The following is a 14314-nucleotide window of genomic DNA, read 5'->3' as shown; positions in this document are numbered from 1 at the left end:
TTTTCATTGTTTAAAGAATATTTCTGGATACAATCTGCAGAAAAAATTATTAAGCAAGAGACTAACTGACAGTTCAATACATACATTCATAATCATAAAGTGTGTTTTTTGATTTACAAATATTCTTAATAGCTCTATAATCACAAGTGATCGTCCATTCACATTTAATAATTTAAAATGCTGCAGTTAGCAACTTTGTTCTCATGTTATGTATAACAAAACAAAATAATGTTTTGTGTAACACTCTGTTCTTCCTTACATGAATAGAAAATAAGAGAATATGTTTTATATGTAAAGCTTCTGTTGGTCGCATTGCATGGGAGAAGAACTGGGTTGCATATATGGACAACATGCTGCAAATAAACATCTTCCAGCAGGACACTCGCAACCTGTATGTCCCAGTACAAATAAAGAGAATTGTGGCTGACTTCACGAAGCATACAGAACTTGCTGCCAATTGTGATGAGGATGGAGGTATCTATTGCTAGTTTCTCCATTTATATAATTTGCAGCTCTTGTGAACTGTATAGAAACTCCATGTTTGCATGAACGCAGCATTCAATTATTTATGATTTTCTAGTCCTACAGTGTCTACCCAGTCACAACTCTTGTATCTCAGAATTTTGCACATATTGAGAAAAATTAAATGGTGTCTACTGTTATGTGTTAACTATGTGAAAACTGAAACTATAAAATTTAATTTCCATCATTATTCAGTCCTCTAACTTCTATATTAAATATGTACACTCATATACATTCTAAGATTTATCCTCATTCTAAGCCTGTGAAACAAAAGGGATACAACTGAGGGATGTGTTGAATATCGTGTAGACAGTCTGCAAAAATTTCAAATTCACACTGTTGACTGATTTCATTTGTAAAACTAGTATTTATCTAATCAGTGAATCATTGCTTGTGTGTTTCACAAACGAGCATAGGGTGCTCAGAGTTCCTGTAGAGTATCCTATAAAACCAACATCCATATTTGGTTCCTGGATATTGGTGCATGATTGTGTAACTGAACCAATAAAGATCAATTTATATCTACATCACTGCTCCTGAAGCCATATTGCTGTGTGTGGCAAAGGCTACATAACATACCAGTATAATTTTATCACTTCCTATTCCATTTTCAATTAGATATAACCATGTCTATATTTTGAACTCTAGTGTCGGCTTGTCGAATATCTACAGTATGTTAGCGAATAGCTTTTCAGTCATCATTGTGTGTTGGCTACAAGTAGAAAATATTATATAATTAATCATGGCTGTACTGTTCAAAATGCACTTGCTGGTTACTATGGATAATACAATGGAAAAAATAGTCTTCAGTGTCAGACTATACATATTTTTGGGTACCATGACAGTTGTATAGGTACACTGCATCTCCTTGTGTGTGCTCTGCAAGGGACCATATGATTTAAAGTGGGAGGGAATGTAGTGCACCAGAATAATTTTCTTCCTGTTCCATGCACAAATGGGACATGGGGAAGAGATTTGGTGGTACCTGTCTTCGTTAGCCCAAACTCCTCTACTTTCCCATGTCACTGAGAAAGATGTTTACTGGAAAAAGTTGTATGTTTCTTGAGTCAAGTTGGAATGGATGGCGTCTACCATGTGGCATCTCCCATTAGGGTTTGTTGAAATTTTCTTTGACACTGTGTCCCTGACTGATGAAGCCTATGATGAATTGTACAGCAATTCATTAGATTTTCTCTATTGTCTCCAGTAAACTGTCATTTTCAAGTTTTAACGTTTACTATATCAATGAAAATACTCAATATTTGAAAATATAATGAAGATGGATATATATATATATCCATAAGATGCTTATATACTATGCAGTACTGTACAGCACAAGGTGGAGAGCATATTTTACAAGTTTTAGCTACTTTTTGTCTTATTGGCTTCACATCATGAACAAGTGAAAAATGACCAATGGCCAATAGAAAAGTTACCACTCTTTCTGACCACCCATGTGTCCATGTGCAGAGAATTAACTAGCATCCATGCCCACGAAATCCCAGCTTCCCCCATGAACACTCCATTTTCATAGGTTTAAACTACATTTTCACTAAAACCACTAAGTTCTCATCAGTGCATGAATATCTTTCATAAGTGTACAAGTGTATTTGTAGAAGTGCAGATCCACTTCTCATCCCACACCTCCAAGGGCCTTTGAGATGGAGACTCATGTGAACTGCAAGAGATAAGGAGTTTGGCAGCTGACCACAAGCCTTTACAAAAATTCCGATGAGCACTCTATCCATTCACATACCCTGTTGCATCATCATATCAACTGTGTCTGTTTCCCATGTTGCCGTGTTGACACAGTATTCATGTACTGAAAATGGGATCTCTTGAAGTGCTGTGATCACTGGATGTTTCTCCCTTCACCAGTCTTAGCCTGTAAATTATCGCATTTTTCTACACTCTAGCTGTTTCATACACAGCAGCTACTGGGAGCCATTGCTACAGAGATTTAGGCTTGCTTACAGTTCAACTAGTTGGTACCACCACTTGACACTCCTATAAGTAGTAGTCACATACAAAATTCACTATTTTTAACTTTAGGAACATTTAGAGGATCTTGAAACTATCCTGACTGCTCTATAAAAGAAAAACCCTGATATAAAACTATCTAGGAACTTAGTAATGTAACTGGGTAGGTAAAAAACCTATTCATCAAGTGGTGGCAAGAGAAAAAACATATAAAAGCTAAAGAAATGTACAAACTTTTGGAGCTAGTAACTCCTTCCTCTGGCAGAATAGTTGAAGGGGAAGAAAAGGAATAAAAGAAAAGGCTGGCAAGTTTCAGAATAGAGTTGCAGAAAAGTTGCCCAGAACCCCATGGTAAGTCTCCCCTGTTGGGTGGTTATGGGTGACTTTTCCATAAATCTATTTCCTAAACCTTGTCAGCCTTTTCCCTCATCTCTCTTTCTTCCCACTCAGCCATTTTGCCAGAAGGTGAAGCCACTGGCTCTGAAAGCATGCACATTTCCTTAACTTTTATGTGTGTTTTCTCCTCATTTTTTTATCTATATGATTCTATTATACACTCTAAAAAAGATATGTCATGAAGGAAGTACCTGAATGGGATGGAAATTGGTAGATGTAGTGTACATGTACAGACAAAAAAATGATTACAATTTCAGAAAAACTGGATGACTTGTCAAGAAAAAGAGCTTCACAAATTGAACAAGTCAGTAACACATTGATCCACATCTGGGCTTCATGCAAGCTGCTCTTGAGTTTGGTGTTGATTGATAGAATTGTTGGATGTCCTTCTGAGGGAAATCATGCTAAATTCTGTCTAAGTGGTGCATTAGATCATCAAAATCTCAAGCTGGTTGGATGACTGTGCCCATAATGCTCGAAATGTTCTCAATTAAGGAGAGATCTGGCAGTCTTGGTGGTCAAGGTAGGCTTGATAAGCATGAAGACAAGCAATAGAAATTCGTGTTGTGTGCAGGCAGGCATTATCTTGCTATGATCTCTGTATGTTTTTCTTTTCACGAGCTAGTAGCTAGTTCATGGCTTCTGAAGGTCAATAAAATGGGGTGTAGAATGTCACTGGCATACTGCTGTGCTGTAAGGGTGCTGCAAGTGATAAGTAAAGGGGCCCGGCAATGAAAAGAAATAGTATCCCAGACTATCACTTATGGTTGTCAGGGTGTATGGCGAGCGACAGTCAGGTTGTAATCTGTGGCTGTCCAGGGCTTCTCCTGACATGTCTTTGACCTGGTATCTCATTGACTATAGTGGAATTGTCTTCAGTGATGAGTTCCACTTCAAGCCCTGATGACCAGCAAAGACGTATCTGGAGATGCCCTGGACAGCAGACAGCTGACTGTCACTTACCATATGGCCAGACAACCAGGATGATGGTATGGAGTATCATTTCTTTTCAAAGCAGGACCCCTGTGGTTGTCATCTGCATCACCATTGCAGCACAGCAGTACATTGACAATATTCTATGCTTTGTTTTGTTGCCCTTCATGCAAATCCATCCAGGACTTACACTTCAGCAAGAAAATGACCTGCCCGCATATGGTGAGAGTTTGTACTGCTTGTCTTCATGCTTTCCAAACATTACCTTGGCCAGCAAGGCTGCCAGATCTCTTACCAACACTGTTAGAGAAGTCACAGAAATTTTTAGTCACAAGGTGACTGAAATGGGAGAAGAAATAGGAGACTGACATCACAGAGTAATGCATTTTTCAATCACGATTTCTTCCCTGTTGTTGGTAAATTGAATCAAAACTTTGTGCACAAACACCAGTTATGTGAATTCTGTAGACCAATTTCATAAGGGAACAACAGGAGATGAATCTACGGGGGACTAATAATATTATGAAGTCCCTGCAGAGTAAGGATCTACATGCTTATGATAACATACCCAGTATGATAGTGAATATTTGTTCACCATATACTGATACTTTTGTTGCATATTTTTCATAAGGGTTTTCCCAGGCAGACTTAATTATTCAGCAGTCAGGTTTCTGTGCAAGAAAGTAGTAAAAACTTCTTTAATGATTTTTTTTCAATGAAGTCAATTTGCAGTAGAGTAGTTGCTTGTGTCTGTGAGCACAATGTATTGACAGAATCACAGTTTGGTTTTATTAATGGCATTCACTTGACCAGTCAATATATCCCTTCTTCAATGATATACTAAAATAGATTGAAAACAACATTATGGCCTTTGAGTACTTTTTGTGACTTAATAGCTTCTGACTGTGCAGATGTTGGTATATTCAGGGTGTGTATGCCCTGAGACACCAACAAGTATGAACAGTTAATGTTTTAAATTAATATACATACAGCGTATCTGCAAGAAAACCTAAGCTTCCACATATAACACTTATATTGTTTTAGCATGTGTTACCCATTTAAGCATATCAAACTCAAATTTTAAATAATGGCATTTATGCCTGGTCTTCTGGGCCAAAAATTTTTCTACATGGCTGATCCACGAAGTGTTAAGTTTTGAATGAGATTAAAATGCTCTATGGTTTAAGAAATTCATTGCATATTCTCAATGTAACATAAATAATCTTGGTAAAAGGAAATTTACCTTGAAAGTAACACTTCTCAAACAACTGTACACAAGATTTTCTCATGACCTGTTAGAAATGTAAACAGTTGTGACATTGTGCTCACCAAAAACAGTTTCTTATTACAAAGTATTGCATAGTTCTACTAAACAGTCATGGTGCTATTGGCTGTCTGCATTAAGCGTCCTATCCTCTGAATATCTGCAGTCATTGTCTTGTGAGATCAACTAACATGAGCAACAATTGACTGACAAAAGTGCATCACAGTCTCGATTTCAGTGCTTCAGAAGCTACCATGCTGTATTTGGTGGAATTTGTATTTATACTTCCGTAATACGAAAATATGTAGTGTACATGTTGCCACACATCAAATATCTTTCTAGATTATGTTGTTTTTTTTTGCTGGATGTCATTTCCTAAAGTGCCGGGTAGTTGTACAATGGTTTATAAAACCTTTACCATCCAAAGGATTGGTACATTTTGACCTCTGTTGGAAAAGTACGTTATCACTTCTCAAGTGATTTTCACCCAGGAAAAGTTTATTTTCACCTAGAAAAATCCAGCCCCCCTCCCGTTCATATATACAGCTTGCATATTCCTAAGTAGCTTACAAAAATATGAAATTAGGAGCAGAATACTAGGAAGACTGTTTCTTAGAATTGTATTACAGGAAACGAGCTAGCATCTGAGTGGAATACTGTAACATTAAATATTCAGCAAGGTTCCATAATATGGCCACTTCATTTTTATGCTCTTGTCCTAAACTGTTATACATGAATAAAAAATGCCTTTTTATGTTGGTGATACAATAATAATTGTTAATTATTCTGCAACCGAAAAATGTAAGAAATCATGAAACTCAGGTGGGCCTTTATCTAACAAGTTGGGAAATCTTACACCACCATCAAGTGTATTTAATAACATATGACATATGATATGTTTGATCACATCAACTTGTTTAAAAGAAAGCAGCTGTGTTTATTAAATGAATACAGGGCAGTCTAACAGTCTTAAAGTATTGATCAGACATGTAATTACTGTTCAAAAATATGTGAAATACTCTATGACAGGCTTCCAAAAGAAGAGTTTGAAATCATTTAGGGAAAAAGAGCAGCTTTTCACATGCAAGGTGAAGGTCTGTATACTGGTAACCTCCTTCTATTCACTTTAGACATACATTGGGCCCACTTATTTTTGTTATGAGGATATCATTCACAACAATTACTGGAATGGTAGACAACACTGTTCTTGTACAAGTACTTTAGGCTTACCTTGAGTACAGTGTGTAATACAAAAGCTGTTTATTTGAAGAGGGCATTGATTCCTCTTAACAGAACATGGCCAACATCTTCATCTTGCAGTTCACTTCTTCCTTTATAAGACCTTCTTCTGTAGTATGATGTGTACTTGAAGATAAATAAATGAAACTGTAAATAAATTGTTTACATGCCAGGGTGCAGTTAAAATAGCAATTTACATTTACTTACATTTTTGTCATGAGAGTAGGAGATATTATGTAAATGAAAAATAATAAAAAGAACATGAACACTCTATTTTAACAATGTGTTCACAAAGATTTTCTTATTAATATTTCAGTTTTACCTATTTACTGCTGGAGAGAGCTAAGGTTAGTAAGATCAGGTGGCTTAGAAATATTTGGTCTGTTTGCCAGTCCAGTCCCAAAGCGTCGTATAACAACAGAACCTGTACTTGAAAATTATGGATTTGTTCCTTACCAAGGGCAGAGCAACCTGAGTCTCAAAGAACTTCTGCGGGTATGTATTTAATATTCTGTGTGACTTCATTTCAGTTGAAAGAAATTTTGGGGAAAGATATGTGATGATATGAACTTAACAGACTTTTATTTTTTTACAAAATTGTTAAGGCTTTCCTGGCCACTTGTTGACAAACTGCCTATTGGCTTCTGTCTCGGGTTCTTCGGCCGACGTTCATCTAATGATTTTTCTGACGTTTTGCCAGCACGAGTGGCTGGCATTGTCAAAGCTTCACCCTCCATTGCCGGTGGTGAACTGGAGCCGAGCTCGCGGCCACAGACTATATGTACCTGGCGCGCCAACGTCTGAGGGCTTTTCCACGGTCATTTCCGGTGTGGTTCTCCTCTTGCTACCTGCAACGGTTGTTCGCTGCAGTACGAGAAGCCAGGATCCGTTGACCTTAAGGCTTTCCTCTTTCTTGTTCAAACTGTTTGCGTGTTTTTGTATTTCTACAGCTTCTCTGAACAAGCGCATGTGATAGTGCTTCTCTACAGCCAGAACTTGAGTGTCAGCGAATTTTATTACGTGGTCGGTTTCATTCAGTGCGTGCTCTGCCACGGCCGATTTCTCCACCTGCCCCAACCTGCAATGTTGCTTATGCTCTTTGATCCTGGTGTTAATGGATCGTCCAGTCATTCTGACATAAACTTTTTTGCATGTGCATGGTATACGGTATATTCCCAACATTGCAAGTGGGTCTCTTTTCTCCTTCGCCGATCTAAGACTCTCTTTGATCTTCCTTGTCGGTTTGAAAATCGTCTTTACGCCATGTTTGCGCAATATACAGCCGATTCTGTACGTCACTCTGGGAATGTATGGCAGAAAGGCCGTACCCGACATTTTTTTTTCTGGTTCCTTACTTCGCCGAGTGTTTGGCTCTGTTAAACTTCTAATATAATTTGTGGAGTACCCATTGCTCCTCAGGACGGTTTCCAGGTGTTGCATTTCTCGTTTGTTGTGTTGCAGCTCACATATTCGTCCTGCTCTCGTTACGAGCGTACTAATCATGCCTCTTTTCTGGCTTGGGTGGTGGTTTGACAGTTTGTGCAGGTATCGGTCCGTGTGTGTCGGTTTTCAATACGCGCTGTGTCCTAGGTTTTCGCCGCCCCTTGTGACCAGCACATCTAGAAATGGCAGTTTCTTGTCCTTTTCTACTTCCATGGTAAATGTTATGTTGGCATGTAGGCCGTTCAAGTGTCTTAGGAAGTCACCGAGCTGTTCTTCACCATGGCTCCACACCACGGAAATATCATCGACGTACCTGTACCACACCTTAGGTTTACAAGTCGCCGAGTCCAGTGTGTGTGCTTCGAATTGTTCCATGAAGAAGTTGGCCACCATTGGACTGAGAGGACTACCCATGGCGACGCCTTCCAGCTGTTCGTAGAAATCGCCATTCCACGTGAAATAGCTCGTGGTGAGACATGCATGGAAGAGCTTTCTGATGTCTTGCGGGAAAATGGAACCAATGTGATCCAGAGATTCACTGAGTGGCACTTTCGTAAATAACGAAACAACATCAAAGCTGTCCAGGATGTCGTTTGGTGCAAGTTTCAGTTTCTTCAGCTTCTCAATGAAATATCCTGAGTCCTTAATGTATGTGTCGGTCTTCCCCTTGTGTGGCTGGAGCAGAGAGGCCAAGTGTTTTGCCAGTTTATATGTCGGTGATCCAGGAGCACTAACGATCGGTCTCAGTGGAACGTTATTCTTATGGATCTTGGGTAATCCATACAGCCGAGGTGGTAGGGCTTCTGTGTTGCGCAGGTTTCTCTGTATGTCCGCCGGCAGATCAAGGCGTCTTCTCTGCCAGTGGACATACAGAGAAACATGCGCAACACAGAAGCCCTACCACCTCGGCTGTATGGATTACCCAAGATCCATAAGAACAACATTCCACTGAGACCGATCGTTAGTGCTCCTGGATCACCGACATATAAACTGGCAAAACACTTGGCCTCTCTGCTCCTGCCACACAAGGGGAAGACCGACACATACATTAAGGACTCAGGACATTTAATTGAGAAGCTGAAGAAACTGAAACTTGCACCAAATGACATCCTGGTCAGCTTTGATGTTGTTTCGTTATTTACGAAAGTGCCACTCAGTGACGCTCTGGAGCACATTGGCTCCATTTTCCCGCAAGACATCAGAAAGCTCTTCCATGCATGTCTCACCACGAGCTATTTCACGTGCAATGCCGATTTCTACGAACAGGTGGAAGGCGTCGCCATGGGTAGTCCTCTCAGTCCAATGGTGGCCAACTTCTTCATGGAACAATTCGAAGCACACGCACTGGACTCGGCGACTTGCAACCCTAAGGTGTGGTACAGGTACGTCGATGATACTTCCGTGGTGTGGAGCCATGGTGAAGAACAGCTCGGTGACTTCCTAAGACACTTGAACAGCCTACATGCCAACATAACATTTACCATGGAAGTAGAAAAGGACAAGAAACTGTCATTTCTAGATGTGCTGGTCACAAGGGATGGCGAAAACCTGGGACACAGCGTGTATCGAAAATCGACACACACGGACCGATACCTGCACAAACTGTCAAACCACTGCCTGAGCCAGAAAAGAAGCATGATTAGTACGCTCGTAACAAGAGCAGGACGAATATGTGAGCCGCAACACCTCAAACGAGAAATGCAACACCTGGAAACTGTCCTGAGGAACAATGGGTACTCCACAAATTATATTAGAAGTCTAACAGAGCCAAACACTCGGCGAAGTAAGGAACCAGAAAAAGAAATGTCGGGTACGGCCTTTCTGCCATACATTCCCAGAGTGACGGACAGAATCGGCTGTATTTTGCGCGAACAAGGCATAAGATCGACGAAGGAGAAATGAGACCCACTTGCAATGTCGGGAATATACCGTATACCATGCACATGCAGAAAAGTTTATGTCGGAATGATTGGACGATCCATTAACACCAGGATCAAAGAGCATAAGCAACATTGCAGGTTGGGGCAGGTGGAGAAATCGGTCATGGCAGAGCACGCACTGAATGAGACCGACCACGTAATAAAATTCACCGACACTGAAGTTCTGGCTGTAGAGAAGCACTATCACACGCGCTTGTTCAGAGAAGCTGTAGAAATACAAAAACACGCGAACAGTTTGAACAAGAAAGAGGAAAGCCTTAAGGTAAATGGATCCTGGCTTCCCGTACTGCAGCGAACGACCGTCGCAGGTAGCAAGAGGAGAACCGCACCGGAAATGACCGCGGAGAAGCCCTCGGACGTTGGCGTGCAAGGTACATATAGTCTGCAGCCACGAGCTCAGCTCCAGTTCACCACCGGCAATGGAGGGTGAAGCTTTGACAATGCCAGCCACTCGTGCTGGCGAAACGTCAGAAAAATCATTAGATGAACGTCGGCCGAAGAACCCAAGACAGAAGCCAATAGGCAGTTTATTTTTTTCTATTTATAAAATTTTACTGAACAGCGCTCAGTTTCTCAAAACAAATGTGCCATAATCTTGTGATTCTAAGAAGAATTATAACTGTATAACAGTATCTATAAATACCAGTAGTATTGACTAACAATATAGTTATTGGTTGGTTGGTTGATTTGGGGGAGGGGAGCAAACAGCAAGGTCATTGGTCCCATTGGATAAGGGAAGGATGGGGAAGGAAGTCAGACGTGCCCTTTCAAATGGACCATCCTGGTATTTGCCTGAAGTGATTCAGGACATAACAGAAAATCTAAATCAGTATTGCTGGACGTGGGTTTGAACCATCGACTCCTGAATGCGAGTCTAGTGTGCTAACCACACTGCATTAGCTCACTCAGTAATACAGTTACGTTTTTTAATTTCTTAATTTCTTTAACCTCCCATGAACCATGGACCTTGCCGTTGGTGGGGAGGCTTGCGTGCCTCAGCGATACAGATAGCCGTACCGTAGGTGCAACCACAACGGAGGGGTATCTGTTGAGAGGCCGGACAAATGTGTGGTTCCTGAAGAGGGGCAGCAGCCTTTTCAGTAGTTGCAAGGGCAACAGTCTGGATGATTGACTGATCTGGCCTTGTAACAATAACCAAAACGGCCTTGCTGTGCTGGTACTGCGAACGGCTGAAAGCAAGGGGAAACTACAGCCGTAATTTTTCCCGAGGGCATGCAGCTTTACTGTATGATTACATGGTGATGGCGTCCTCTTGGGTAAAATATTCCGGAGGTAAAATAGTCCCCCATTCGGATCTCCGGGCGGGGACTACTCAAGAGGATGTCGTTATCAGGAGAAAGAAAACTGGCGTTCTACGGATCGGAGCGTGGAATGTCAGATCCCTTAATCGGGCAGGTAGGTTAGAAAATTTAAAAAGGGAAATGGATAGGTTGAAGTTAGATATAGTGGGAATTAGTGAAGTTCGGTGGCAGGAGGAACAAGATTTCTGGTCAGGTGACTACAGGGTTATAAACACAAAATCAAATAGGGGTAATGCAGGAGTAGGTTTAATAATGAATAGGAAAATAGGAATGCGGGTAAGCTACTACAAACAGCATAGTGAACGCATTATTGTGGCCAAGATAGAAATGAAGCCCACACCTACTACAGTAGTACAAGTTTATATGCCAACTAGCTCTGCAGATGACGAAGAAATTGAAGAAATGTATGATGAAATAAAAGAAATTATTCAGATTGTGAAGGGAGACGAAAATTTAATAGTCATGGGTGACTGGAATTCGAGTGTAGGAAAAGGGAGAGAAGGAAACATAGTAGGTGAATATGGATTGGGGGACAGAAATGAAAGAGGAAGCCGCCTGGTAGAATTTTGCACAGAGCACAACATAATCATAACTAATACTTGGTGTAAGAATCATGAGAGAAGGTTGTATACATGGAAGAACCCTGGAGATACTAAAAGGTATCAGATAGATTATATAATGGTAAGACAGAGATTTAGGAACCAGGTTTTAAATTGTAAGACGTTTCCAGGGGCAGATGTGGACTCTGACCACAATCTATTGGTTATGACCTGTAGATTAAAACTGAAGAAACTGCAAAAAGGTGGGAATTTAAGGAGGTGGGACCTGGATAAACTAAAAGAACCAGAGGTTGTACAGAGATTCAGGGAGAACATAAGGGAGCAATTGACAGGAATGGGGGAAATAAATACAGTAGAAGAAGAATGGGTAGCTTTGAGGGATGAAGTAGTGAAGGCAGCAGAGGATCAAGTAGGTAAAATGACGAGGGCTAGTAGAAATCCTTGGGTAACAGAAGAAATATTGAATTTAATTGATGAAAGGAGAAAATATAAAAATGCAGTAAGTGAAACAGGCAAAAAGGAATACAAACGTCTCAAAAATGAGATCGACAGGAAGTGCAAAATGGCTAGAGGACAAATGTAAGGATGTAGAGGCCTATCTCACTAGGGGTAAGATAGATACCGCCTACAGGAAAATTAAAGAGACCTTTGGAGATAAGAGAACGACTTGTATGAATATCAAGAGCTCAGATGGAAACCCAGTTCTAAGCAAAGAAGGGAAAGCAGAAAGGTGGAAGGAGTTTATAGAGAGTCTATACAAGGGCGATGTACTTGAGGACAGTATTATTGAAATGGAAGAGGATGTAGATGAAGATGAAATGGGAGATATGATACTGCGTGAAGAGTTTGACAGAGCACTGAAAGACCTGAGTCGAAACAAGGCCCCCGGAGTAGACAATATTCCATTGGAACTACTGACGGCCGTGGGAGAGCCAGTGCTGACAAAACTCTACCATCTGGTGAGCAAGATGTATGAAACAGGCGAAATACCCTCAGACTTCAAGAAGAATACAATAATTCCAATCCCAAAGAAAGCAGGTGTTGACAGATGTGAAAATTACCGAACTATCAGCTTAATAAGTCACAACTGCAAAATACTAACACGAATTCTTTACAGACGAAAGGAAAAACTAGTGGAAGCCAACCTCGGGGAAGATCAGTTTGGATTCCGTAGAAACACTGGAACACGTGAGGCAATACTGACCTTACGACTTATCTTAGAAGAAAGATTAAGGAAAGGCAAACCTATGTTTCTAGCATTTGTAGACTTAGAGAAAGCTTTTGACAATGTTGACTGGAATGCTCTCTTTCAAATTCTGAAGGTGGCAGGGGTAAAATACAGGGAGCGAAAGGCTATTTACAATTTGTACAGAAACCAGATGGCAGTTGTAAGAGTTGAGGGACATGAAAGGGAAGCAGTGGTTGGGAAGGGAGTAAGACAGGGTTCTAGCCTCTCCCCGATGTTGTTCAATCTGTATATTGAGCAAGCAGTAAAGGAAACGAAAGAAAAATTTGGAGTAGGTATTAAAATTCATGGAGAAGAAATAAAAACTTTGAGGTTCGCTGATGACATTGTAATTCTGTCAGAGACAGCAAAGGACTTGGAAGAGCAGTTGAATGGAATGGACAGTGTCTTGAAAGGAGGATATAAGATGAACATCAACAAAAGCAAAACAAGGATAATGGAATGTAGTCTAATTAAGTCGAGTGATGCTGAGGGAATTAGATTAGGAAATGAGGCACTTAAAGTAGTAAAGGAGTTTTGCTATTTGGGGAGCAAAATAACTGATGATGGTCGAAGTAGAGAGGATATAAAATGTAGGCTGGCAATGGCAAGGAAAGCGTTTCTGAAGAAGAGAAATTTGTTAACATCGAGTATTGATTTAAGTGTCAGGAAGTCATTTCTGAAAGTATTCGTATGGAGTGTAGCCATGTATGGAAGTGAAACATGGACGATAAATAGTTTGGACAAGAAGAGAATAGAAGCTTTCGAAATGTGGTGCTACAGAAGAATGCTGAAGATTAGATGGGTAGATCACATAACTAATGAGGAAGTATTGAATAGGATTGGGGAGAAGAGAAGTTTGTGGCACAACTTGACCAGAAGAAGGGATCGGTTGGTAGGACATGTTCTGAGGCATCAAGGGATCACCAATTTAGTATTAGAGGGCAGCGTGGAGGGTAAAAATCGTAGAGGGAGACCAAGAGATGAATACACTAAGCAGATTCAGAAGGATGTAGGTTGCAGTAGGTACGGGGAGATGAAAAAGCTCGCACAGGATAGAGTAGCATGGAGAGCTGCATCAAACCAGTCTCAGGACTGAAGACCACAACAACAACAACAATTTCTTTAAAAGTGTTTCTGCATAAATCTTTTACCTCTCCGGAAGGTTGCTGGTGTCATTGTAAACTGTAATGGAGTCAGACCAAAATATCTGGATTTCACATTTGGTATAAATTTTCACTGATAATTGTTCCAGATTCATGGCTTTCTCACAACTGATTTCTGGTTTCACATTTCCTTTGTAAGAAACAGATATTGGATAGTTTGAAATGTTGAAAACTGTGAAATGAAAGTAATGAGAAACATATTTCATACAACATTATAAGCTGTTTATTCAATTTCTACAAACTTAGTATAAAGTGCAGTGAAGAAACCTTAACTTCACTGTTTGATTTCAGTTCCATTCAGTGCTTTGTCTGCCTCTCTAAATT

At 40.3% G+C, this 14314-nt stretch overlaps 1 protein-coding gene across 1 annotated transcript in view; it reads left to right on the top strand.

Annotated features, from left to right (window-relative positions):
* The window catches only part of LOC124711917 (fatty acid synthase-like), a 436120-nt gene that overhangs the window by 207021 nt on the left and 214785 nt on the right, over window positions 1-14314 (top strand). The window contains exons 18-19 of the mRNA XM_047242172.1: window positions 298-474; window positions 6651-6829. Coding sequence (XP_047098128.1) covers window positions 298-474; window positions 6651-6829 — 356 coding nt within the window. The remainder of the gene's footprint in view (window positions 1-297; window positions 475-6650; window positions 6830-14314) is intronic.

The sequence above is a fragment of the Schistocerca piceifrons genome, chromosome 8 (genome assembly GCF_021461385.2).
Source record: "Schistocerca piceifrons isolate TAMUIC-IGC-003096 chromosome 8, iqSchPice1.1, whole genome shotgun sequence".
Taxonomy (NCBI): domain Eukaryota; kingdom Metazoa; phylum Arthropoda; class Insecta; order Orthoptera; family Acrididae; genus Schistocerca; species Schistocerca piceifrons.
The sequence above is the reverse complement of the archived record's forward strand: the minus strand, read 5'-3'. Positions and strand labels throughout refer to the sequence as shown.